The 27,895-nt window shown below is 46.4% G+C and overlaps 2 protein-coding genes and 1 long non-coding RNA gene across 3 annotated transcripts; 1 reads left to right on the top strand and 2 right to left on the bottom strand.

The window, feature by feature from the left end:
• Positions 1–912: 912 nt before the first annotated feature.
• On the bottom strand, positions 913–11,569 carry SLC16A5 (solute carrier family 16 member 5). Its single transcript, XM_014878286.2, has 5 exons — positions 11,042–11,569; positions 9,896–10,142; positions 6,539–6,682; positions 4,690–5,556; positions 913–3,103 (listed from the first exon to the last, which is right to left on the bottom strand). Exons 2-5 carry the CDS (start codon positions 10,113–10,115, stop codon positions 2,862–2,864), a joined length of 1,473 nt encoding a protein of 490 aa, XP_014733772.1. The 5' UTR covers positions 10,116–10,142; positions 11,042–11,569; the 3' UTR covers positions 913–2,861.
• Positions 5,431–27,089, top strand: LOC148221570 (uncharacterized). Its single transcript, XR_015807812.1, has 4 exons — positions 5,431–5,562; positions 10,298–10,424; positions 11,537–11,761; positions 25,362–27,089. It is a non-coding gene; the product is annotated as an uncharacterized LOC148221570 (long non-coding RNA).
• Positions 18,899–27,883, bottom strand: KCTD2 (potassium channel tetramerization domain containing 2). Its single transcript, XM_014878233.2, has 6 exons — positions 27,582–27,883; positions 26,109–26,217; positions 25,449–25,540; positions 24,706–24,801; positions 22,971–23,096; positions 18,899–22,272 (listed from the first exon to the last, which is right to left on the bottom strand). The coding sequence occupies exons 1-6, from the start codon at positions 27,837–27,839 to the stop codon at positions 22,243–22,245; spliced, it is 711 nt and encodes a 236-aa protein (XP_014733719.1). The 5' UTR covers positions 27,840–27,883; the 3' UTR covers positions 18,899–22,242.
• Between the last annotated feature and the right edge of the window lie 12 nt (positions 27,884–27,895).

Raw genomic sequence — 27,895 nt, 5'->3', positions numbered from 1 at the left:
CTTTTCCTTCTGGTTCCCAAGATTCCTAAGGACTGAGTGTTGTTACACCTGTAGGATCTCTCTGAGGGAGAATATTTATTATTCTGTAGCATGGTCAGGTCCGTCCTGTTATCCTTTGCCAAGCTCCTGCTCAAGGCAGCTTGGAGTTCAGGTTGGAAACACACATGGGAGAGGAGACCCATGGAAAGAAGAGGAGAGGGGTTGTTTCCTCTGTTATGGGAACTCAGACATCTTATTCATCTGTGGAAACACAGCATAAAATGTTACTCCTTGTCTGCTGAGGATTTGCTTCAAACCTGTGGTTGTGGATCACTTTTAAAGGGTCTGTGGAAAGTAACCGGGGTAGACAACCCTGTTTTCAAGCTTGAGTTCTATTAGAAATGTTTCAGTCAGCAAGCTGAGAAATGTCAAAATAACAAGTTTGTGAATTGGTTGTTTTTCTTCCCAGAAACCTCTCTTTGTGCCTGTGAATAAGTCCCAGTGACCCCAGTGATGAATCTGGGAATATCAAAAAGCACTTCTGAAAGGCACTTCTGAAAAGCACTCTCTCCTTGCTCTCCATCCTAAATTATCTTGCACTGCTGTGCACAATCAAGAAATGATCAAAACAGGTATCTTTGCCTTGGTGTAGGAGGAGATGATCTCTGTGTCAGCTTCAGTTGGTAAAGATTTTTTGGTTTTGCCCTGTACATTTCCTTTTTTATGAAGCAGCCAGGGTGAAAGCATTGCAGGTGGATCAATTGGCTCCATGCAGGAGGTACCTTCCATTACTCCTTCACCCAGCCTTTTTTTCCTGTGAGAAATTTTGGTGGATTGTAGCTTACACCATATCTTGCTTCTTTTGCCCAGGACATTTATAGCAGTGGGAGCCACATAACCTCATTTTTTTTATAAGAAAACAAAAAGGGAATGTAGAAAGTCAAACAGAATTTAAAATTTAAGAATTACACACAGAGAAAATGGCAATCTGATCAGCTGCTTAGCTGTTTATTAGCAATAGCTGGAAGAGATTTGGGACTTAATCCCTTTTGTGAGAGACAAAGCCCCCTCATTTTCCTAGGAATGTACAGCAATCTGTTTTGGTAAGATGAGAAGTACCAGTCCCTGTTTACTTCATAGCTATGGATCATGTAAGCATTACATAAGTTAATAAACACATATGCTGAGAGATTAGATATGTATATCTCTCACTAATCGTTTTATTTAATTATAGATTTCATGAGGAAATGCAAATCCTCCTGGGTCCGTAATCCCAGGGCAGTATTGGAGAAGATACTGAGCTGTGGGAGCAGGGACCCTTCTGAAGAGCTGATGTAAAAGCCACCTGTGAAGCCATCATAGTCTCTGAAGACCTTGGAGTCAGTTTTCCACTGGTTTCATCCAGAGTGGGGTTTTTTTATTGGTTTGTTTATCTGTGGAGCTCTAATAAAAGATGTGGGTTTGTCACTAGGAATCTGATAGGACAGTTCTCCAGATAAACACTGCAGCTGGGTTTGATATAACGGTTCTGAGACACTGAAGTTCCACTGAAAGCTGTTACTTCTTCCACTTCACTCCCATTTTGTGCTTCCATCTTTTTGATTGTTCTGATGTGTTGGGTTATCTTTATCCACCTGCTTCCTGAGCTGTTATCCACGTGTATCAGATCAGGGATGATACAGAATATGTCCAGTTTGCATCTTGAGCTGATGCTCAGGCTGCTGCAGCCATTGTCTGAGCACTGACAAGCCTAAATCCTGGGAATGTGGCAGACAAAGCCACTTACAGTGGAGGCTGTATGGGTAGAAAGTCAGCAACACTGGCTTTTCTCAGTATGCTTTCCCCACAGATTCCTTTTTAAGTTCTGCTTGTGCTTATAAGAGATGTAAGTTATGTTTGTACAAAGTTCTCTATAATGAGAATGTTGGTGTAATTAGGTTCAAAAGTCTAAGACTAAAGAGCTGAGCTTGTCTCCACAAAGAGGAACTACAGTTGCTTTGAATTTTGCCCTATAAATGGATATATATTTTTATTCTTAGATCTGATATCACCCTCCCTGCCCCAAATGGGTTCCAGTTAATGCTGAAGTGGTGTTTACATGAGCCATGAACCCTCTTTTATGATATATTCAACAGCACTTGAGATATCAGTAGTTATACAAAGCTGGCACTCCAAGGCTTGGTGGTTTGTTTTTTGTTGGTTTTTTTTTTTTTTTCCCCTTGAGGCTCTGGATTTGAATTTTGAGGCTTTGAAACTGTCCTTGACATGAGGAACTCCTGTACATGCTTCATAGGAGAATGTAGTTGATCTTACTAGAGACTTATCGGAGTTCTACAACCCATGTAGCTGCTTTTATATAATATTTAGAGAAGTGGAAAATAATAACACACTTCCCATGGAAAGTGTTTGTCTTGCCACCCCCAATATGGGAAGCAAACAGGAAGCCTGTGCACCAAAATTGCATATTCAGATGAAACAACAATACTTCTTTGTGAAGAACTACCCATTAATATGGGTTATCCAGCATTTCCAACTGGAATGTGCTTGTGAAATTCCAGTGACTTCTCAAAGGTGGTGACTTAACCCAATGTCTCAGCTTTTGTCACCCAGCACTGGGTCCCATGGCTGTTATCCCATGGTTTGCTTTAGGAGAGCTCAGATCTCTTTGTGCTTCATCTCCTTGGCTGGTGCTGGGTTCTGGGCTGGGCCCATGGTCTGGATCACGATCTTAGAGTCTGACAAGGCCCTGTGGAGTGGAAGTGCAAAAGGAAGATGACAGTTGTGGAAAGCAGACTGTTCTTTTCTCATCTGTCATCAGTGTTGGGCCATGTATTGCTTTGTACAGACCACTTCATGGTGTTGCTCCTTTTCCCCCTTTATTTTCATATGCTCGTGACGTACTGAACTGCTGGAGGGGATTGACTTTCAGTCTTTGGTTCTGTTGAAGTTTCACTGTATTGATATATGGAAGGATTGTCCAAACATGCTTTTGAAGCCTCTTTCAATTTGTTTTTTTTTTCCAGAGCACAGAAGCTGAGCCCCATAAATAATGCAGCAGATATCAGGAAGAAGCTGGAGTTGTAGAAGACATAGTGGAAATCACTGGTTATGTCTACCAGGAAACCTGAAATAGAAGTCATAGCTTAGCCAAAGAGAAGAGGCACATTAAAGGCGTGCAATTACATGAATATTAAACCGGAATCATTCAACAAGCTGCCATATACAAAAGACAAGCATTCTCTGATGAGTTCTCTTCTCTGGATTCTAGTGATTGCTTAGTTTTCTGTTTGTATTCACAAGTCAGGTGATACTTCTGTAGAAAGTATTTCTCAGTACACAAAGAAATCAGGAAAGAAAGGAAATTGTAATTCTTCCCCAACCTGCTGCTTTATTTTGTTTGCTCAGCAGAGGACCCTGCCACTCAGTGGCTTTTGGAACGAGTGACTATTACATCCTAGGGCAGAAAACAGAACAACTAGATAGAGAAATAGGTCAGAAATTTACATGGTAAGTTCTCTAAACTGACCATTTGCCTCTAATCCTGTGTAATGAGGGATAAGGAAATTCACAGCACAGCAAGATTATGACTAACATTATGTGACCTCAATATAAACCATTTAGAAATCTGAGATATCAAGGGAGTAATTTAACACTATTATTAGAGATTGAAAAGTGATACTTAGGCCAAATACATGATGCCTTCATAGGCTGCTTAACAATGTGGAAATACTGGAATAAGGTTTATTTGCTTGTATTTTTCAATCAGGATTGGTGATGTTTCTTTCCATAGTGTACTTTTCTGTAGCAGATTTTAGGACTATAAACAGAAATGGAGTCGCTTTTACTGTGCTTTGTTCTGCCCGTCTGCTGCTCCTGTCAGAGATGACCAAGAAAGGACCTTTTTTGCTCTTTGAGAAAAGTGACTGACACACTAATGCCAAGGAGTACCATGAAATACACTGCATGTAACCATCACAATATTGAACCAGACCTAATTTTCCTGCTGAGTAGCCACAATTCATTGTCTGAAGAGAACTAAAGCCTGAACTAGGGCTGACATACTCAGGTTGACATTTGTTATTTGCTAGTCTTTTGAATTTACTGCTGTACTGCAGGAGCAGGTGTGTCTTGGACAGGTCACTTAGTGGCATTTGGAGTAAACTGTGAATAATTTATTGGACTGAGAGTCATAACTAGCTCCTTTCTTGTCTCCAGAGAAAAATTAATACTCTCCAGAACTTGGAAAGAAGATTTAACAAAAGCTTTTACTATGGGGCTTTTAAATAATGTAGGACTGGTAATAATTTTGAACACAAATAATTTGTTTAATGGGATGTTCACAATTCCTTGAGACTTCATGGCTAAAACAATGCAAACTGGTAAAATGGTGACAAAGTTCATAGCAATTCCAGTCAGGTTCTTGCCACTGGAAAAAAACTATCATTGCTCCCGCACATATCAGATTACTTACCAAGTGAGTCATTTTTACAGTTTGCCCTTGATGCAGTTGCAGAAATTACTTTCCAGTTATCAGAAGAGGCCGATGATTCCTTTCTGACCCTACCTTTTATATTGCTCTCTTTGCATAACTCATCTACACCATGGGTCTGGAAACTCCCTCATTCCTCTCCCTGATGCTCCCAAACATTTGTCACAGTTTACAAACCACCACCTTTCCCCCAGCCAACCTCCATATTTTTTTTTCCTCACCTGTGAGCGGGGGCCCGATGAGGAGGGTGATGCTCTCTAGGATGGTGAAGAGCCCTAGAGCACTGGAGAACCTGTCCATCTCTACCACATCCATCAGCACCTGGAAGGTGAGCGCCCCAACACCACTCATGGCTATGCTGAGGATGACACAGTAGAGGATGAGCACACTGAACTCAGCTGAAATGATACAGATGAAATTGCTGAGCCCGCAGAGGAGCGCGGCCAGGCTGTACAGGTAAATGCGTCTCCCTGTGAACACTCTGTGTCCTGAGAGCAGCCCTGTGAAAGGGCGGATGAAGATGTTGATGAGCCCGATGATGGAGATGAGGAGAGCTGCCTTGCCTTCCTCCACCCCATTGTGGATGGCATAAGGCACAAGGTAAACGTGGGGTAAGGCAAACCCCATCATCGTCCAGGCCACTCCAATAGTGTAAATCTGGTAACCTTTGTTTTGACAGAAGATGTCAAAAGCCAGGTACTTCTGCAGCATCTGGAAGCATTTTGTCCTTCTGGTGTGCTTCTGGAGTGTGGAGTGGTGAGGAGATGCTCCATTGGACAGCTGTGCCTCTTCTGCTCCACTGCCTGGCTCCTCTTTGGGCTTGGCAGACTCTAGAAGTGACCCTGATGCCGGCTGAATGGGTCTCATGATGGCTCCACAGACACAGCAGTTCAGTAGTATTCCTCCAAAGATGAGGAAGGTGTTTCTCCAGCCCATCTTGTCCAGCAAGTATTGAGACAGCAGCGGCCACAGCGTGAAACCGAGGGAGACACCAGTGGAGGCCACGGCATTGGCCAGCGTTCGCCATCGTACAAAGTAGCAGCCCAGCACAGTCACTCCTGCCTGGAAGCTAAAACATGATCCCAGACCTAAAGGTAAGAATAAATTACTCTTTTTTTGTTGTCTTAAAGGGGGAAAAGAGCCCAAATTCAGGGTGTACCCACAGATGACTTCATCTGCCACTGAAGCATTTTCTGACCTGCCAGGCCACACAGCCCCCAGGGATTGATTAGTACTTGGAATCCCTACACCAGGGATGAAGAAGAATGTGTGTAAATTAAACTATTTGTGGTTTTGGGTATAGTAAATATACTGAACTAAACGGACATTTTTCTGGGACACACTAGATTTCCTAAAGTTGTTATGGCGTTGTTCATTAAAAACTTGGGGTTTATACCACATGTAACAAGCAGTGCTGCTTTACTGATGCTTTCATCAGGGCTCAGGAAATTGCTTGTTTTTCTCACTATGCAGTGGTCACTGCTTAACTTGCAAGATCCAGCAGGATTGGTTCCAGAGTAAGGAATTAATTTATCTGTGTTATTAAAAACCAAGAGTTGGACATCAGTTACATAGGAGAAATATTTGGAAAGGAAAAGTTCCCATCTGTTACTTCTGTTCAAAACCAACAGGGTCTTTTGTTAGAAAAAGATGTCTCCATTCTTCCCCAGTTTGGGAGTGGTAAAATACAAGCCCAGGGAACCTGGGAAGGACATTATCCCAACACATTATGTTCCAAGATTGGAAAAAGAACAAAAAACCCTCCCTCCTTGAAAGACAAAAGGCTGAGAAGCTACTAAAAAGAACAGACATCCTTTTCCTCCATTTTACCCTCTGGAGACCTGTAGCTTTTTCCAGATAGAAGCACTTCCCAGCAAGCTTGAGTGGGTGAGGTGTGTGCTACAGGGGTGTGAAGGCCAAGTCTAGTGGCTGTAGGATTTCTGCTGTGCTAGGAGACTGTTGAGTTCTCCAATTTCACAGATGAGTGGAAAAATGTGACCAGATAGTGAGGGCTCTCCCATTTCCCATCTCCAGCACAGCAGCTGAGTTTCCCTGCTCTCCAGTACGTACCAGTGATGAGGCCAGCCGTGAGGTACAGCTGGCTGATGGACCTGCAGAAGGAGCTGGACACCATTCCCAGCCCGCTGAGCAGCCCACCCAGCATCACCACAAACCTGCAGCCAAACCACTTCACCAGGATGCTGCAGAGGGGCCCTGGAAGCAGCAAATGAAAAGGGAAGCAGTTAGGGAGAAGTATTTTGTACCTGCTGGATTGCTGCAATTATCAAATTATGTAGTCTAGACACCCTGAGGGTTGTCCTGGCAGTTTAATGTAGTGGGGGAGACAGGAAGAGAAAATATATTCCATGATCCTCTCAAGTGCTTGGCCAGCTTGTTGGCTTAGGGGAAGTCTGTGATCTGCTGGGATTTTGACCATCAAGTAGGATGTGATGGATTTTCATTAAAACCCTTGGAAATGGACTTCTGATGAATTTAACGAGATTGTGATAAATTACTTGTTTGTTAATTACATTTAGCATCCTTCATTTTGGGGCAGGGAAAGATTAGTTCACACCTGCAACCCACCATGAGAAGGTGCTTCTCTCTGCATGCTGTGGCAGAAGAGGATCTGAAGGTAGAGTTTCTTTTCCTGTTCCCTTGAGAGTCCTCAATGTTTTCCAGGTTTTATTAACTTTTTTCCCAATTCTGAACATTTATGGCTATAGAAGCAAATGCAAAATTACTGTAAGCTGCAGAATTAGGAGTCAGTTGGTGTAGGGAATATAAGCTGTGGCATTTTGTGATTTTGTGATCTAAATCAGTGTCTGGTTTGAAATAAAATCCACACAAATGAACAGTGGAATATTATAAAAATTAGGAATGCAGCTGTCTGTATTTTGATCTGCTTGGGAGATGTTTGCCTCAGACTTCACTGGCCTTTTAAAAAGTGTCCAGCAAATGTGACTGGATTACTTTTCCTCCTGCTGAAGACATTAAGGATTAACTAGCTGTTTAACTAGCCCAAGAAGGCATAAATTGAACACTACAAAATAATGAGATTGACTCTAAAAACCATAAGGGTTTTCGTGATTAGTTCCTGGTTACGTGTTGTCTGGGTTTCAAATGTTATTTCTCACTTGCCTGAGGCTTTTGTGCTTTCTTTTGCAAGAATAATATCAACAAAAGTGCTGCATTTGCATGAGTTAGTGCAGAGTGTTCCGTGTGCATGGCTATCTAGGAGCAGGAACCTGTAGGGGCCTGAAATCCCCTTTTGGAGACAGATGTAGGACCCTGAGGTCTCTCAAATTATCTTATAACAAAATAATCGTTAATGGCTTTTACCTAGGAACGTAGCACTGATAATGGAATATGTTTGGCCAAGTTATGAGGTACTGTTTGCCCTGTGCCCTTCCCCATTTCCTTCCATAGCTCTCCTGCATGGAACCTTCTCCCAGTACTGGCTGTTCTGAGAAAAGGCTGCTCTGCCGATTTCCCTTCCTCTTTCAATTTTTGCAACTAATAATTTTTTTTAATTTTTTTTTAAATTTTTTTTTCCCCCTTCAATTCCTCTGAATTAAAAAGAATAAAGGTGAAGAAAAGAGAGTGGCACCTCTAAGAGATACTGCTGACAGCAGCACACAATTTTGGGAAAGATTTAAGTGCTGAAATGGATGTAACTGGAGAACCTGAATCAAGTAAAGCCTGGCCCCCTCCAAACGAGGTCAGAAGTTGCAGCAAAAGCCATATGTGCTTGGCTTGAGAGGGAGGCTTTGATCTTTGTTTATTTTGTTGTTTTTTCCTTCTGGTTTTTGTTACTGCTGCCTCGTGCTACTGGGGGACATGAACAAGCCCTCCTGTGCTGTAACACCCTCTAGACTACTCCTGCAATAGGAGACATAACTGGCAAGCAAAGTACAACTCTGGCTGTGCCCTGACAAATTCTATTGTGAATATCAACACAAGGCTATTCTTTCCTTATCTAATTTATAACTTTTAGATCTATGTATTGGCTGTCTTTGTATTACCTTTTACTGTGGTTCTAGCCTCCTACACAATTACTTCATTAAAGATGACAGGATAATTGTCATTCCTGTGGATACTACCAGAGCTGTCCTTCCTGGACATGCTGGGACCAAGCTGCTTCTGAGACCGTTTCCCAAAGCCAGCAGGTCCCAGTTGGATCCCTCTCACTAATCACAGAAGGATCACAGGGGCTGGAAGGCAGGATGTGGAATGCCCAACAGCTTCCAAATTCCAAGCCCTGAGGATACTGCTCTATTTCTGCTGACTCTCAGTGGTGATTCCTCCCCTTGTTGCTTCCCTCGACATCTCTTTTGATCTGCACCTTGATATTCCAGACCTGGCTGTTTCTGCTAAGGTACAAACTTTCAATTCCATGCAGATGACTGCACAGGACAGACTGAACCTGCCATGGCCTTCTCATCAGCATGGCTCAGGGCTCTGGAGTTAGTTTTTTTTCCTTTATAATGTAGTATCAGCTTTCACCAGCATTGGAAGGGAGCAGGAGCAAACTCAGGGAGAAGCTCGGACATGGGTAATACTGGGAACTTTCCTTCTGTTGCCTGGTAGGGTTTGGGTTGTTTATCAAATAAGCACAGGATTTGTATGGGTCACAAAGCACAGACCACTCATTGGGATGTCCTTGCGCTGCTGGGGATTTGGTTTTCTCTCTGCAGAAAGAGAAAAGAATCCCCACATCTGTGTGTGGAATCTGGGACCACTGCCCTGTGCTGCTCCCATATTTCATTTTGAGGGAAAAAACAGTGATTCACTCCACTATCCACCGAGCACAATGCTCCTTCCACCCCTGCAGCCGGAGGGTGCTGCCTGACCCACATTCTGCACTGATCCAGCCCTGCTCACGTTCACCCTGATGCCTGTGTAGGTGTGCACTCTGTGCCACCGCCCAAGGAGCTGCTTTTAAGGCTTTGTCTCAGCTGGCAGCTCTGAGGAGCTCAGCTTTTGGTATCTCTTCAGCCACAAAGAACACAGCTGTCATGTGGCACTTGGAAGGAGATGTGCTCTTGTGGACAAGATGAACCAAGAAAGCACCAGAGCTCCAGCACTAAGTGCTGGCTTATTCAAAGAGCTTCTTTGAGAAATAACTATGTTCTTGCTGATCTGAAAAAACTGGGCTGAGAAAGGGATTTGCCTTCTTTGACCAAGGGTCTTGGCTGACTCAGAGGGTGACAAACGGGAGCATGGAATCTGTGGACATTTAGATTTGGACTGTGGGATCCAAGTGGCTTGGAGATGCTGTGCACTGCCAAACAGCCACTCTACTTGGATCTCCCAGTCCCTTCCACCCCCCTGCCTTAATGAAATGCTGCAAGTATCCTCGTTACATCCCCCCACCCGCAGCACAAGGGCAGGAGGTGGAGGAGGCCATTCCCTGCAATCACTCACCCCCTCCATGCAGCACGGCCACTATGATGGATGGAAACCACGATGTCTGGCTGTTGCTGGCCTGGAACTCGTGCTGGAGGTCCTTGAAGAAGACACCGATGCAGCTGGGGAAGCCCAGCGTCAGCCCCTGCAGCACCACTGCAGCCAGCAGGACCATCCATGCCCATCCCTGGTCCTGGGGCTGGGCAGTGCCGCGTCCTGCAGCTTCTCCTTGGGCCATGATAGCTCTGTTCTCCTCTAAGCCAGCCTGCTGGGGAAGGGAGTGCAGCTACCATGCAACCCTCAGCCCAGCAAGCAGGGCTTCAGGAAACAGCTGATGGTGTTTCTGAGGTTCAGAGCACCGGTGTGTCCCACGCATTGCCCAGCTGACACTCTTGACTTTTTGCTCTGCATTTCTTCCAGCACCTCCCTTCCTTCTCGCTACAGGATCCTGGCACCAGATTGCTTAAGAAACCACTGCCTTCTCCTTTTATATTTCACAAGACTGTGACCACAGCCAGGTAGAGGACAGGACCACACCTCCTCTGAGGTATGAAATGGCTTTACCTAGTTCCGCCCTTATTTTCCCTTTCACCTGCTTTCATCATATGGAGTCCCCTTGCTGGCAATTGTTAAGGTCACTCAGTGCCTGTGCCAAGGAGGAAAAAGTGCAAATGCCAAATAAAATAGAAACCTATAAAAGTTGCGTGTCACAGCAGAGCTCAGTGTGAACCTTTCAGGAAAACTAAACCTTCCTACAAAGTGCTAGTGGTGAAAAAACATTTTAAAAGCCATTAATTAATGTTAGAATCCAGTGATGGCAGATAGGCTTTTGCTTTACCTCTCTAGACCTAGAGCTGCTTCTGAGAGATCCCAATTTGGATTTCTCTGAGACTGATAGCATGGAACGTATAGCAGTAGCATCCCCTATCCTCTCCACATGAATAAACATGCATTAAATAATAATCTCTGGCATCTGGATGAGCTCAGAAAAAAGTGCCCATAAGGTCACTGCACAGCACAATATTTACTTAGCACTCAAATAATGTTTTTTCCCCTAAAACAACGGCTGCATATAGGTTTTGTGTGCAGCTTTAGAGATGAATAATAGTTTGATTTTGCTCATTATTTCAAATATGCCATGGTGGCAGAAAGTTAGTTTCGTACCTCAGGCTGAGATCAGGATTTGTCAAACGAAGGGCGGCGCCGCGTGGCTGCGGCTCATCCCCTGTGCGCGCAGCCCGGTCAGCTCATGGCCCATGGTCAGACCCTTCTGCTTCAGTAGCGACTACAGGCTTTGATGAAGTCTTTTGCAATATTAACCTAGGCATCATTTCTGTAAACAGGGCTCTTATGCTGGCTGGCTCACAGCCAGAAAGCGAAAAAAAAAAAAAAAAAAAAAGGCTGGGAGCAGAGGGGGCCCGTGGGAAGGGGCTCTGAGATGCAAATCACGGTGGTGGTGCTCAGCACACTTTAATCTTTTGTCCACTTTAGCTGGGCGCAGATAATGCAACTAATTCAAGGGCTTGTCTCTGTGGTGTGAATTAGCTGGATGACAGCCTAAAACCTCTCCCCGGCAACAGCAAACCTGCAAAAAAAGGCAGAAGCACAGCTCTTCTCTGTTCCCAGCTGCCCTGTTCAACTTTTGTGTTTGTCCAGCAGATTCCTGGCTCCCCTCACATCTCCCTGGGCGCCTGCTTATGGGCGAGGACTCTCCAGTTGGGCTTCAGACCCCATGGCTTTCATCCACCTTGTGTCCCTGGCTGCAAGGACACCTTTTCCCCTGGGCAGCCCGACCTGCACAGTCGCTGTGAGGACCCTGAGGATGTGCTGCCAGGCACCACAGACCTCCTCGCTGCCTCCTCGCTGCCTCCTGCCTGCACAAAGGTAAAGGAACAAGTTTTTTCCAGCTCTGGCTTAGCCGGCTGTGCCACACCGAGCAACAGCAGCGCCGCAACCCCTCGGATTAACCCTTCCAAGGTATCCAGATAGGATGGACGGTGTGAAAGTGGAGGGCTGGTGTGTGTTGTCCTGCTCCTATGGGCTTGATGCTCTCAGGCAACCTGCTCTTGGTGCTGAGCAGTGAACGTGACAGGGACACCTGCAAAACACAGGCAGATTTTCACACACGCATGTGATCATCCCAGATTAGTAGGGTTGGGAATAGGGTTGGAGTTCACAGCGATAGCCACACCTGGGTGCCTCCTGCAAACAGTGTGCTTTTGTTGGAAGGTGAGCAGTGCAAAGGTGCTTCTCACTACCAGCCTGTGGAGCACCTGAGGACACGTGAGTGCCCTGGATGGGACATAGGGAACAACTGCTTGTTTCAGTCTTTCTCTCCAGCCACTCTCTGGCAGTCACTGTCTGCTCTGATAAAATAATCCTCTCCTGTTCATGTCTGAATGTTGTTTCTTCTTCCAGTGATCCCCAAGACATCAGCATTCAAACCTTGGATTTCCCTAGCTGTTGTGGAGCAGCCCTGGTAGTTGTTGTTTATGGCAGCAGAGCAGGAGTGCTCACACAGTGACTCTTCCTTCTTCTGTGCCTTAGTTTCCTTCAGCTCCGATGGGGGACAAACAGCTGCTGGTATGAGGACTCCTGGCTGCTCCCTGCAAGGACAGAGAGCCCTTTATGCCAAGAGACACAGGGCCCTGGGGCATTTATATAGCTCACCTCAAAGGAAGAGGTTTATATTTGACAAATTCAGGTTTATGTTATGCAAATAATGGTTTATAGTTTTCAGTAAGAGCTTGCAGCTGGTGGCACCTCTGCAGGGGGATGAGCAGCCCACTTCTCTGGACCCACTGAGAAGGGAGGCCACAGGGTCCAGCAGGGAAGTGAGGAGTGTGGCTGGGGGGATGCAGAACCACCGCCCAAAGCAATGGGGCTTGAAGGGGTGTTCAGAGACTGGACAATGCCTGCAGCTTGAGTGCAGGAATGGGAATGGAGAAGAAAGTTTCTCACAACTTCCTACCATTGAGCTCAGCCCTGGCATGCACTGGACACATATTTTATCAATGTTTAAAATAAGCTGCATGTACAGAAGCAAGATGTTTGCTATAAACTGAGCAGGATGGTGAACTGCTTTTTGGGGTCACTCAGTGTCTGTTGAGGGTAGGAAAACCAAGCACTTGTCTTGATCAATACCTTTATAAGTGAATTTTAAAGTACTTTTTCATCCTGAGACCACGGCTTTCTTTGCCATACTCTCGCATGAGGTGACAGCAGAGAATCCAGATTTAGCTCTGATTGAAGGATCAGCCCAAGTGGTGCAGCCTGGCCCAGCACTAAGGGCTTGTCTCTGCTGGATGCCACTTGTCAGCAGTTGCAGTGCCTGGGGCATGGTGGAGGTGGCTGCAAGTTCCCTGCTCTCTCCCTGTCCTTACCAGCATGTTACACTTTGGTAAACCAGCCCTGTGCTCAGGACACTCAGCAGCAGCTTTGGGGCTTAAAAACATGGTTTAGTGGTAGCCTTGGCAGTGCTGGGTTAATGGTTGGACTCAATAATCTTAAAGGCACTTTCCAGCTTTTGGTTGGAAATGGTTCTGTGATTCTTTGTGGCTGGAAACCAAAGTGCAAACGCCTCAGAGCTTGCAAATCACACTTGAGAAAGACCAGTTGAATTTGTTCCAGAGATCCAGATTAGCAAATCCTCTGGCAGATTGATTCTTCAGAGGAAGTGTGGGGGGTGGTTTTGGGTTTTGTTTTTTGTCTAAAGCAAGGGAAATGAAGTGACATTTCAGCTGTGTGATTGCAGAGCGCTTTGTGGCAGGAAGCTGTTCCTGTCCCAGGTTCAGTCACAAATTAAACTCTTGCTCTGATCCATCCCTGGAACATAGACAGACCCAAGGTCTCAGAGCACCTGAAAACAAGTTCCTGAGGCTGGGACAGGATCTGAACAACGCTGGCAAAACCCCTTCAGACCAGCTCTGCTAGTACTGAGAAAATGGTGCTGTGCCAAGGATGGGGGAAGTGCTGGTATGTCCTGACTTTCCCAAGTAGTTCCCATAGCATCACTCCCACATCCTCCCCTTGCAAAAGGGACCAGGGTCCTGCCTGCACTAATTGGGCTAATTAAGACCAACCTCATCTGTGTCCTCCTCCCACACTCTCTCCATCCTTTGTTTGTTCCCCAGCTGCATTTAACTCCAGATGCTTGCATGGATTGCTTTTTGCTCAGTTTCACTGCTGCTTTCTGCTCTCCTGGGTTGACTTTGGGTCTGCCTGGCTGCTTTGTGCTCATTAGTTACTGACAATGTGGGTATATGACCAGGTGAGAAATCCCCCTTTTGCGACTAGGTTTAATGGCCAGTAGCCAGTGCTGGGATAACACAGCTTAGCCTGGAGATGGGAAATGGGAGCTGAGGAGGCAGCTGGCACCAGAGCATGCACTGACAGCTCCCATTGGCCTGCAGGAATTCAGCAAGATGTGGCTTGTCCCTGCTCTTTATCCCAGTGGTAGATCTCTGGCTGGTGGGTGACTGCAGATGGTTTGTGTGCATGCTGGCCCTTGCCATCCTGACTGCCACCATCCCCTCTGGTCCCTGGCTGTCCCAGAGTCTGTGCTTTGTGTACAAGGTGTGGTGCCAAGAAGGGCAACATTCCCTGAAGCAATGGGGATCTGGAGATGAGTCTGAGGAAGACATTGAATAAACTCACGCTTCTGAAGGGGCTCTGGCTCGTGTTCTGCATTTGGGAAGATGAGGAAGGGGGATGTTCGTGGGAAATGAGGCTTTTCAAGAAATGAAGTTACGTTGTCATTAGCTCTAGGAAGACTCCTGCAGAAGGTGAGGATGTGGCAGAGGAAGGGAGAAGTGGGATGTGATGCAGCTGTGGCTACAGTCTAACCCTGCTACAGGGCATCTCTTTCACAGATTGACATTTTGATCCTTAGCAGTGGCTGAAGGTTCCTTCTAACAAGTTTTAAATTATCATTTAAATTGCCTTTTACTCATAAAGAAGACTCGATGGGAGTAGGATCAAGAGAAGTGTTTCTTTGTGGCTGGAACTATGGAGCAGGTGGAGGAGGTTGTGGGGAGTTGACTGTGTTCAGCCAGAAATTTTGGAGCATGTATTTTAGGAAGCCAGCTGGTTTGGGGCTCCAGCTATTCAGCTTTGATTCTTTAGCTCTCAGCAGATGCTCTGTATTCCCAGCCAGGCCTTGCTCAGATGTCCTGTCCAAGGAAGATGTCCTGCTCTGAGGAAGATACAGATGATGCTTAGAGGTCACAACAGGGTAGGAGAGAAGATCCAGCAACTTAGTGCTGACACTGAGGCTCTTCCTGTCCGTACTCAGAGGGATCACTGTGTTCAGTTTTGTGATTTCTGGAAAAGGAAACGCAGGAATTCTTTGTCCCAGTGGGAAGTGCAGGTCCCTGTGCACCTTAGGGTCATATTGTTGGGGGGGGGGGTATGGAAACAGCAAAACGTGGCCTTGACACTTTGTTTCATGGGCAAATCCCCTTTGGTTTGGCAAATATGACCCTCTCCTTCTTACTTTTTACATGTTTCTTTATATTAAAATTTGAGATAAAAACACACTGGAACATTAGGTTGAAGATGACCATTTATTAGGTGTTTTCTATCTGTTTAGTGTCTAATCTGCCTGCTTTTCCAAGACATCTTGAACTCAGTGCCCAGGTTCAAGGCCTGTCTCCTTGCTTGGTTGCCCAAATGGTTTTCCTCATTTTTAGACACTGTCATTTGAATTCATCAAGATCACTGGTGCATGTTTTCCTGGCTGTGGTAAAGGATCTGCTCCCAGATGGCTCTGAGATCAAGGACGTTCTTGGTGACACAGAGACCTGTGGAGTTCTCAGCTCACTGGTGAAACTTGAGGATTCTGTGCACTTCAGACTGCTGATGGACTTGGGTCAGATTCCCATCTGCTGAAGTTTGGGAAACACTTAGGAGGGATGGAGACCTCCAATAGGAAATATAACCAGAAGGTCAATTATCTTTTGAGATAAGCCTTTGCTCATCTGTTACATCACAGTCTGAAGGTAATTACGTTGGAGTAACCAACGTGTTCCTCCAGTCTGGAAAGCAAGAGAGTTTATGGCAGTTATTTACCCAGGTGAAAGTTGGGTTAAACCGTCAATAACTGCCTTAAAACCAGATCTAGGTGGAAGGACATGGCCAAGGTCCTTATTTCCCAAACAAGTTAGCAAGCTGAGTTGAAAATATCTGCAGGCTTCCTGTCTGCAGACAGATCTGGCTTGATTACTTTGTTCCAGGTGAGAGTGGGTGAGTGAGTGACGAATTGACCTTCTCTGTGTGTGGGAGCCTGAGGCAGAGAGAAAAGCGTGTGGAGGGGTTGTGCAAGATGCACCTATAGCTGTGGCAGGACCTCTGCACCGTTGCATTTCACCCTTCCACGTGTGCAGAGGGGGAAATGCAGCCTCAGTTTCCACTGCATTTTGCTGGAGCCCCAGGCCAAGCAGTTGGATGCTGAAAGGTGCCTGACACTGCTAAAATCTTTTCCTATCTTTAATATCAATTACTATTTCCTCTTTGTCCACGGACACAAGCAGGCAGGCCAGAAAAACAAATTAATTAATTTTGTTCCAGGCAAAACTGTCAGGGGCAAGGTGAGCTGCCAGCTGGGGTGACTAATGGGAGTGTGTGGGGAGGTGAGTACCAGCCCCAGGGAGCCTGGTGGGCCCTGGACACAGCCTGGGGGGGACAAGAGGGAGCCTGAGCCTCTCTTTCCAGAGGAGGATATATAATTGCTCCTTTTATTTGCTTTCCAATGCAGAAAACCCCTGATGAGGGGTTTTTCAAGTCCTTCTGCCATAGCTTAGTGCATGCATTACCCTCTGATTTTACTCTGGCTATCAGAAAATCTGTGATGTTTCATCACTCATCTTTCCCCCAAGCACCTGGCAAAGCCACCTGGAGAGCTTTTTCCCCCTAGTTGTTTCTGGGGGTAGGAGGGACCAAATCCTGCTATGGGCAGGTATGAATTCCCCGGGGTGTTTTTGTGGTGCCATTTGCCTCATGCCTTGGTAGTGGCACAGCCCTATGGACAGAGCTCTTCACTCACAGGAGCTTGGTTCTGGGGATGGGTCTTCGCTGGGTATCCCACATCTTCTTGGGGCAACAGCCTGGGCTGCTCTGATCAACTCAGACAGGAGTCAGGGCCATAACCCTCTGCTGAGGCCACTTCTACTGCACACCATCCCCCCTTTCCCTTCTGCTGCAGCAGCAGGTCTAGAGCAACCTGGGTTTGGCAACAGGGAGAGCTGGGCTTTGAGCTCCTGGCAGCAGCAGGACTGGCACATAGCTGATGTACAGGGTTGATTTTTATTTTGGGTAAATTAACACATGCTGCCAATTCCACACAACCTCTCATCACTTGGTAATGCTGAGGCATCACCTGTTTCTTGCAGCAAGTAAAGAAATTAATTTTTAAAGGAGTTAATGGGTTTCACAGCTTTAGATGGGAAAGTGAGGTCCATAAGCTGGACCTGGCAGCTCCAGCTTGTGGTTTCTGTAGGAACCACTGAGTAATGCTTGTGTCTCCTCCGTGGTGACATGGCATTGTGTTAGAGGAGCCACCTGCCTGGCACACCTGGAGCTGCTTAAAGGTCCTGCACAAAGGCTTTTCCGGCTTATGTAGGTTTATAGGACAGCCCTAAGGTGGGATAGCAGGGAGGTTATGGCATTATGTAAATGCTGGCTGTAATCTGAATTTCTGCTGACAAGCCCTCCATGATGAACAAATATCTGTGTGGTGTCAGCAGTGCCAGCCCTGCAGTTTCTGCCTCTGCCCAAGACTCTGCTAGCACTTGAAGTGTGTCCTTGCTTTGGGCAAATTCATTGGCAGTGCAGACCACCAGTCAGATCTGGAATAGAGAAATGGGTCAAGAGGATTGAAAATACTGTCTTAAATCAACTCATGCTATGTGGTGACTTGGCTCAGCCATGGTTTCTGATGAGCTCTCTGTGTGGGGAGAGTCTGATTCCCTGTGCTGGTGTTAAACACTGGTTTGGGGATGTGTCAGCCCATCCCTGCTCCATGACTTTGAGGTCCTGTGGCAGTGAGGATGGAGATGGACAGCCTTCAGACTACCCACAGGAGACAACAGCCACTTGTAATCAAGAGTAGGATTAACTCAATCCAAGACTTCCCATTCTTCACTTGTGTCCTTGCTCTTCCTTTTCCCTGTGTTGGGCCTGAATTGCCAATGTCATCCAACTTCAGGCAGCACCAAAGGTGAAACAGTCAGACCCTTCTTCCATGTGGTCCAGTGTCAAGTAGGGGTTTAGCTAATGACAGCTGACAAAAAAAAAAAATCCTCTTCCTGTTTTAGCTACTCACATTTAGTGGTTGTATTAATGTTCTACTTGCTTGTGGTTATCAGTGAAAGTGGTTAGGATAAATGTGGAATTTGAGATTATTTTATAGACAAAAACATCAGAAACAAGCTTCAGTTGTACCTTTATCCCTGAAAGCAGCCTAAGAGGACTCCAGATTCTCATTAGATTCTCCTTTTGGCAAATGATTGTTAGAAGTGAATTGAAGCCAGATGCAAGAGCCCAATTTTTGCAGTTTTGGAGCCAGGCATGTGACACTGAGCTCATCCAACATCAGGCCAAGACTATTGAAGGGCACCCCTTTTATAACTGCTTCAAATTCCTGCTCGAACATCTGATTGGTTGGGGCCTTAGCCCCGCCCAGCTCACTGACCAATCAGATGTCTGCATTCATGATGGCATGGGAGTGGCCAGGGTCCCAGTTCCAATCTAACCGGTAATTACAATAATAATTATAATTATCTTACCTGAGACTCGTTTATTTCTATTCTCTAACGATCCAGGCTGGTGCAGGTGAGATGTGGTGTGGCCAATCTATCTGTGAGCTCACACACAGCTCTAGCTGTCACACACAGGGTGTCACACACCTTTCTTCCCCCAAAGTGCAGTATCTGTGTGCTGCAGGCAAAGCTGCAGATTGCCCTTCATACTTTTCAAACCCATTTCAGAATATTTATTGGAAAAAAAAAATCACAGCTTCTCAACTGTTATTCAAACACATTTAATAAACAAAGAGAAACAGTAGCAAAGGGCACTGACATGTGACAAACTGTACAAAACCTCCGGGTAGGAGCCCACAGCCTGGCTGCTCCGGCCCCTGCCCCGCAGCCAACCAGGCCCCCTTCGCCTCAGCCCACTCAGTCACCCCTGAGAAAAATCAGTTTTTAAAAATGTGCAGAAACAAAGACACTTCAAGAAGTTATTTCCAGTCTTGCCATAATGGAACAATTTAGGCCACTGGGAAAGTTTTTTAAAAAAACCAAAGTGTCATATGCTCCATTCCCAGGATTAATGCTTTAAAGTGAACCTTCCCAAGAGGCATAAGCACTCTTGGACAGCCAGTAGATCTACCCCTGCTCTCCTACTCTTCTCACCACAACATGCTACACTTTTTTAGAGTGAACGGGACAAATTTCATCCTAATTCAGCACTAATTTTGATATAGTTGTGACTGAGTGAAAGGCAATGGAAGGAAAAGCCCTGTTTGAGCACAGAAGGGATGCAACTGGTGCAAAATGCTGAGACTAGCCCTGTCTCAGGGTAAAGGTGACCTAGCACAGTCAGGGAAGGAGAAATCCTTCACTGGGAATGTACCTGCTCTGGATGGACTTCATGCCTGGTCCTACATATCACCCAAAAACTTGAGCATCCAGTACCTAGGACTGGTTTTCTACCATAAACTTTTTCTGCTGAACTTCAAAGGACCCTGCAATGGAACCCGAGAGTCCATGGTCCCCTGGCACCTTCTCACTGCCAAAAGGAGCACAAAAGGGAAAACCAAGATGCAACCCTGATCTTTCTTGTGCTCATCAGTTAAGCAGCTGTGCCATTCACCTGCTAATGGTCACTTTTAGGCTCTCTGTGGCTCAGAGGGGAGAGCAATGGCATCACTGCATCAGGCAACCCTCCAGTGGGCTTCACCACGTTGTGTTTTTGGTGACACAAAAAAGCCAGAGAAGTGTTTGTTATTCTTATCTACTTGAGCTGTACCAGACAGAAAGTCTCCCTCTGCAGCCAGTGTTGCTTTCATCTCCATGGTTTAACAAGGTGCTCAGCTGGCATCAATCTGACAAATACAGTCTGACCAGTTCCTGTTGCCTTTAGTTTGGTATTTCTTGACCACTTCCCAAAAACTCCCTCCTCTGAGGAAGGGTAATAAGACAAATGAGAGTGCTAAAGGGCTTTTCAGGCTGCTAACTTGCATACATATGCTTCTTGATTTCTTAGCTGTGAGCACAGACAGTGGCTGAGGCTACAGGATACGGACAGAGGAGGGAGATCTGTACACATCACAGTGTTGTTCAGGCCCAGCCAAGGTGTGTAGTCTGATCACACCAACACCAGCTCACCACGTTATAAACAGGGCAGATGGAGGGAAGCAGAGCTGTGTTTTTCAGTGTGATGGAAAGCCAGCTGTGATTCAACAGCCTGTCACTGACACAACGTGAATTCAAAGACATTTGGCACAGTCTGTTGTTACCAGGACTAATCTAGCACAGTTAACCAGTCTGTCTTGAGAACGAGGCAAAGACTCCACTGGAGGAGGTGCACTGGCAGAGCAGGATGCACGACAGGCAAGGGGATGTACAGAAGGACTGGAGAGAGGCAGAGCATAGCAGTGCCACTCGGTGTCTTTGCTGCACATCTTGGTCCCTGAACTGGTTGTTGGACTGTTGGTAGGACTCTCTCAGCAGCAAGTGATTAAGATGGAAAACCTGCCTAATTCTGTGTCAAAACTTTCAGGAGAACATGGGTAGCTGAAGCCCTCCAGAAAGGAGCCCAACCCCTCAGTCCAGGTGAGGAATTTTCTGGTAGCTTATTGAGAAACATCTGCTCTGAGCTTGTCAATGTCTGAATTCCAGCATCTCTGAAGCTTTGCTGTAATGTCAGTTTGGGACTTGACTGAAAATGACCCAAGTGCTAGGACACTCGGGCTACAAAGAACAAAGCCAGGATGAAAGGGGAAAAACATGCAGCAAATTCCTATGAAATTCCATTTACCAGACTAGGAGGGACATGCCCTTGGTTAGGGGTGGCACAGAATAACAGAGGGGAACCAGTGACTGCAGTTTGGCTAAGATTAGAATTCAAGAGAGGCACAAACGAACATTTTGCACATCCATCCAAGGCATTCCAAAAAAAAAAAAAAAAAGGAAAGAAAAGTCACAAAAGTTGACACATCACTTTGGACAAAAACATTACAATAGTTTGGCAACTTTTCACCAAATCCCCCCACCCCAGTTCTGTGATGTCCCTCTGTAATTTGAGGTGATCTCTTAAAGGTGGGGACATGAAGGGGCTGCAGGTAAATCACTGCATGTAAATAGGGGATCTCCTCTGCAAAGGATCTTGTGGGGTCAGACAAACCTACCTGCTTGGTACAGTACAAAAGAAATTCTGCCTGAAGCCCTCCCTGGTGAGAGGGAAGGAGACAGAGCCCACACTGCTGGAGACAAACAAGGCAAAGCTGAACTTGGCAGCAGCAAGTCCCTAAACCTTGTGACTTTGCACCAGGCTAAGATATGGCCATGACAGGGTACTGGAGGGGAAGATGTCACCACTCTTGCTCTGTGGAGAAGTGTAAAGGACAGGACTATCACTCTATCACTATTTTGGGTGAACACAGGCCTCTTTGTTTATGCATGCAAAGTAATGGGCTTTGGAAAACACCAGGAGCCCGTGTGTAATAGTGTTGCCAGTGAGACCTGTGTCAGATGGACACACAACTCCCCTCCCCTCAGATCTAAACTCAGCTCTTAGGAATTGGACAAGGAACAAATACAAAGCAAGGATGGAAAAGTTTGTGTGGGTTTTTTAGAAATGGTTGTTTTGTTCCTACTTTTAAAGCCCTGTTCTTCAGATTTGGGGAAGAAGGGGGAAGCACTGCAAGGTCCCTGCACTTTTCTAGTGGCAGACCTGGGTGCAAGAAATGGCACAGCTCAAATACAGACCTTCCCACCCACAGCAGCCTGTGAAAGGTGGGATTGATTACAAGGGCCTGAGGACCTGAGCAACCTTCACAAAGGCTGTGACTGGGAATCCGGCCCAGCCATTGTCGGAAAAATTCAATACAGCGCTGGCCAAGTAAATAAAACAAATACTTGTGGAAAGGACTATCCAACTGGAAGAGTCTTTTCCTTCCTCGGTTTCCAGGGTAAGAGAAAAGCCTTTGGTTATGACCAGAATTATTTGCCATTGGCAGGACAGGCTTGGCTTTGCTTTGCATTAGCTTGGTTATTTTACAAGGGCTGGGTTGCTCTGCGGAGAGATGCTCTGCCCAGCTGGACTGCCCTGTGACATCTGGGAGTTTAATGGAGTGGACACTTGAATTACATCCGGGATCCTCGCTCCTGAAGAATCTGAAACAGATGAGACTTTCTATGAAATCCTCAGACAAGTTTAAATGCAAAAGTTCCTTTTCAGAGTCCTTGTTTTTTGCAGAGAAAGGAAACACGGACTAATATGAGAGAAGCTTGCAGGCTTTTATGCCACCACTACAACTAATAGGGTGAACTAGCCCTTCTCTCTAGAAATCCTGCTCAGCTGCTTGCCAGGAGGTAAAGATGTTGCCTTTTGTTTCTATTCTGGAAAAAAAAAAAAGTGGATTCATAGAATGGCTTGGTTTGGACGGGACTTTAAAGCTTATGGTGTTGGATCCCTCTGCCATGGGGAAGGACATCTTCCACTAGACCAGGCTGCTCGGAGCCCCATCCAACCTGGCCTTGAACACTTCCAGGGATGGGGAGGAATGAAAGAGCACAAAAATCTTGTTTCTCCCTGCAACATCCTTCAACCACAAAACACGACTAACCTCAAAGGTCCTTGCTACTCTGTTTTCCCTCTTCAAGTTACTCTTTCCTTCAGTATTTGGGTCTTAATTTGAAGTGCACAAAGACCCTTAGCTCTTGATCTACAGTAAATCATGAAATTTTCCAAGAGAGGAGGATAGAGAAGGCAATGGGAAAGCTGATCCACAGAACTACTGCTGTAGCTTGGTGCAGGAAAGGTTTTTCTTTCTAGGGAAATTCAAATTGGTACATCTGAGCAGGTGCCTTACCTTGGCCTTCTCGCTTGGCTCCTTGACAATGCCATTGGTAGAATTGTTGAGCTCCCTGGACACAACACAGAGGAATTCTGCCTGGTCTTCGTTTCCATAGTTATAGGAAGATCCGATGCTAATCAGCTGTGCAACAGGAGACAGCCAAGTAATTATCAGTAAGTCTTGATTTTATTCCTACAGGTGCTGTGAGATAGGACTGTCCTGAGAGATGTGTTCTGGACAAAGTTTCCCCTGCAGCCTCCTGTGTGTGTGTATAAGGCAGGGATACATCCGAGCTCCACAGCCCTCTAGTGGCATCTGGAGCCCCGGGAAGGAATTCCAGCTTGAAACTAATGCTGAACACAGCAGAACATTGCTCTGTTTTTGAGGGTGGAAAAAGGGAAAACAGATTGTGCAATATGTAATATCCAGTTCATTCAGATGTGGGCAGGCATTGTGAACTGTCTGGTCCTTGCTGAACTCAGCTCTCAACCTGCCTTGTGACTGATGTGGAAACGGGAAATCTTTACCCCAGGCAGATGTTGGATTAACTGGGGACATGTGGCAAACAGACATCCTTTATGTGGATGCTGCCAAGATGGAGTCTGGTATCTGTGTAAACGGGATTATATTCTATTACTGTTGTGTTGAAGGGATCTGGACTCAATCCAAGAAATCCCATCTGTCTCATTCATCATTATTACATTAGAAGGACATCCTGGAGTGCAGAGCTAATTTGTCATTTACAACTCAGTTCTGCTTTCCAGAAAATCAGTCCAAGTCATCTGAAGAAAGCATTGTGATTCTTACCAACTTGTGTGTATCCAGGAAACTTTATTGTGCAGCATGCACCTTAACTTGCATGTCCTAATAGATTTTAGAAGAGCCAGGTCCATATTTATAGATTATAGATTGGAAAAGGAAGATCAGGAAAGATCTAAGGGTGGAGGTTGCCAGGAAAGGCACTGCCTGTAGCCTTAAGGTTTTGGGGTTGTAGATGTGGTTGTGTGAAAAGCAGATTCTGTAAAATGCTGGACAGCAAAACCTGTGTGTTGGGGAACTGCATTTCCATAGGAACAACTGATGGGAAGTGCTGTTCCTAATCCTCTGCCTCACTTCATGTCAGCACGTTTCCCACAGTGTCCACTTGTACTGAAGCTGGACTAAATGGGAAGACACTGCTGTAATCCACAGAGCCTATTCTGTAACTTCTTAATATAACATAACACACAGGCCAGCTGGCTCCAGTTCTCTCTCCTCAGAAATAAGGGAACTGTGCTAGATTCCAGAAACCAAACCTGGAACTAATGCCATATGCAACACCCAGCCCTGGAACCAGCTGCATTGCAAAGACATCTACAAGAAGTTCTCCTGTCACTCAGTGCCTCTTTAGCAAATGCAGCAGTTGTGGCTTTGAGGTTCCAAGAAAGTTGTGCTGTGTTTTTTTATGACTCTGGTAATTTTCCTGGATAGAACTGTTGTACTGTGGTCTAGTGTATGTGATGAAATGTAGAAGGGAAGAACTGCTCTGGGATTTCACAAGGAGACAAGAAGGCCTGAGAGAAAATGAAATCTCTTTGGCAGCTTGAGTGATTTCTGCTCTCCCCTGTCAGTAACGACACAAATGGATTGCTGCTCAGGTCAGGCTGCTTATTCAGAAAAGCAGAGCAGCGTGAAGTGCAACTCAACAGGAAACTCTGCTCATTCCATATCCAGTTTTCAAAGGAATTCTGCCATTCTTTGGTCATGGTACCTGTTCAAATTTCCATCCGTCAGACATTGTGGACACCATCTGTGTGAGCTCTTCCTCTTGGCACTGCAGCACTCTGTACACGTGTTTCACGGGTCCCTGGAGCACAGAGAACAATTGCTGTAGTTTAGTAATTGCTTTACTAATATCACTCTAGAAAATTAATAAGCCATTCCTGCTCTTGTCTTAGGAAGTGAGAGCCCCACTGGCTTTCTAAAAGCTTTTTAATCCCACTGATTCCAAAACAGAACCATATGCCTGGCACTCTTCTCTTAAAAGCTTTCTAGGTGTCTAAGCTACAGTGAAAGCAAAACTTCTTTAGCTTTCAAAGCCATTTGCTGCTTTTTGAAAATGTTTCTGAAATTGAATCTACTGGGTGTGCTGGTATCAGCTGAGCATCAACGGGAAAAATGTCACAGGGAGACAAAGGGAAGAAATGGTTTAGAGAAGGAAGAATTTGAGCTATTCTTTACCAAAGCAGCATGTTTTGCTTCATAACCACCCATTTCTGCTCCTGGCCCCTCTCCTGTGAGTGTCTCTTGCCTTTCCTTACAGTGCTAGGATGACTCAGTGGTTCTGTGCTTTATAAAGCCACACTGGAGACTCTTTCTTAGCCATGCCCTGCATCCACCTAACAGCATTTATTCTCATTACTGCAGAACCAAAGACGTGCTCCTGCAAGGGCCTGCAGCCACGCTTGTCCTGCTGTGCCACCGAAGTGACTCCATATCCCAGATGTGCATTACTTGAGAGGTTCTGTTCTCGTTGTCCCGTATCCGCTCCTTCACCAGCCGCACGAGGGATGCGATGTTGTAAAACTCAGCCTCTTCCAGCACCCCTAAAGAGGAACCCAAAACACAAATTCTGTTACTTTGCACAGGGTAGAATGAAGATGATTCTGTCACAAGGATGCAACACCTGCTTCTGACTCCAAATCTAACCTAAATGTCACAATCCCAAATGTGCCACCCACCTCCTGCTCCCAGGCTAGGAGAAAATGCCCGACTAGCTGTCACCTCCTTTTGTGACTTCAGAGGATCTTTAAGAAAGATTATCCCCCTTTCCCTGGGATTATCAGAAATCTCATGGTACAATGTCTATTTCTTCACCCAGCCCCATCAAGGGAAAGCCCTCAGAGCTGCCTGTTTGGGGAGAACCATGGTCTGTGAGGGGCAGATGGGCTGTAACAGACCTTGGACTCAGCAGAACAGTGACAGGGTGTTAGCTGCAGCCTCTGCTTCCAGGAAGACACAGAATCTGATGACTTAATCTCTACTAATGAGCAATTAACAGTACTAACAGCACTCCTGGGAAACTTACTCACACCCTCACACCAGTCTTTGGTGAGGGCTCCTGGATGTGCTATCAAACAGCACTTCCAGCCTTTCCTGGTGTTTTTCTCTTACCTTCCTCTGCAAGCTCCTTGTTTATGATGAGCTTCCCGTGCCGGAGGTAGTTCAGTATCGGACCAAAGTACGTGGGGTCTCTGTCAATGAGATAGGCCCCTGTCTCATCCTGAGAACAAAACAACGATAGCTCAGTGGTACCAGGAAAAAATAGTTTCAATCTAACACAATAAATTGAACGCTTTCTCTTTGAGAACCCGGATTCATTTGCCTGTGAGAGGTGTGCAAATGATGCTACATGTAAACCAATTTTTTTTTTCAGTATCTGAACTATGAACCTTGCAGCTCAGCAATGCCAGCAGATGCCTTATGTGAAGCACTTGTACTCACAGTTTATGGACCTAGAGAAAAAAGCTGGGCTTAGGAGGGTTTTTTCACTACAGTAAGAACCAAAACCTGGCAGTTGTGTTCTGGCTAATCCTGTTCTCCAGACTAGTTTAATTAGGAGCCTCTGGAGAAAAATGGTATCTCCAGTTCTAGCTAAGGGCACTTTGTAGCCAAAACAATTCATTTTTTTTTCCTCTTTCCAGTACTGCAAACACACATTGCAATGCTCCAGCCACGTGTCCAACAATACAACAACTATTGGCATTAAATAACAACTCAGAGCCAAAAGCATCTCTTGAGCAGTTCTGAAGCACTCACAAGCCCTCTGCAGAACTCTCACATTCCTCTCTTAATGACTCTAAGCATTTCTCCTGCCAATCTACTGCAAAGCAATAAGAAACTGTGCAAACCCACTCTCAAATATCTCCTCACTGATGCTGCTGACTGATATTTCGATCACAGCCAGGGTTTATCTTGTGATTAAGCTCTGAATGAAGCAGCAACAGACTCGACTAATTCTGGCTGACCCACTCACAACATATTTACAAAACCTTCTGCAGCTGATCCTATGGAAAATCTGCAATTGCAAGAATAATAGTTTGCAAAATCCTTACAATAAACTGCAATGACTTCAAAACTGTCCAGCCCTGCAAAGAATGTGCACCATGATGTTTTATGAGAGTGAAGTTAAATATATTAAAAAATAAAAACAACAAGAAACACGCTCAGGGTGAGAAATTGTAACATTCCTGTTTCTAGGAGTTTCCTTCCCTGCTGCAACTACAAGGTGGCTTGCTCCTTGAGCAGAGTCCATGGGAGGTGGAGGGATCAGAACCTGTGCCATCTGAGTGTCACAGCCACGAGGGCAGAGCCAAGTCCCGTTCTTGGGGATGCCACCACCTCCCAGACCGTGGGACACGAGGGACAAGCCGATGATGTGTCAGAGTGACGTGCCCCAGAACCGTGGGAGATCGGCCCATCCAGCCCGGGGCCGCACAGGAGGCTCGGGGACAGCGGCAGCCGGGGGTGTCCCCCCGCCCGTGGGACAAGTTTGGGCACCCTGGTGACACCGGCTGCCGTGGCGGATCAGGGAGGGGCTGTTCCCGAGTTGGGGGGGGGGGGGTCCCGGCCCCGCCGCGGCCTCACCTTGTCGGAGCCGAGCTCGGGCCCCTCCTGGCAGCAAAGACGGCACAGGAAGGACTTGGGCTCCCGGCACAGCGTCTGCCGGGTGCTCACAAAGTACGTGCCGCCCACGTTCAGCCGCACCCACTTGGAGGCAGCGGCGGGCGGGGACAGCGCCCCGGCGGACCCCGCCGCCGCTCCGGCCGCGCGGGGGCTGGGCGGCCCCGGTGCCCCCCCGGGGCCTGGGCTGGGCGTGCGGCCCCTCGGCGGCCCCTCGGCCATGGCGGAGCCTCAGCGCCCGCCCGCCGCCATCGCCGCCCGCGCCGTTTCCGGCCCGC

Source organism: Sturnus vulgaris, chromosome 20 (genome assembly GCF_052056855.1).
Source record: "Sturnus vulgaris isolate bStuVul1 chromosome 20, bStuVul1.hap1, whole genome shotgun sequence".
Classification (NCBI taxonomy): Eukaryota; Metazoa; Chordata; class Aves; order Passeriformes; family Sturnidae; genus Sturnus; species Sturnus vulgaris.
Note: the sequence above shows the minus strand (reverse complement) of the source record. Positions and strands in the feature narration are given on the sequence as shown.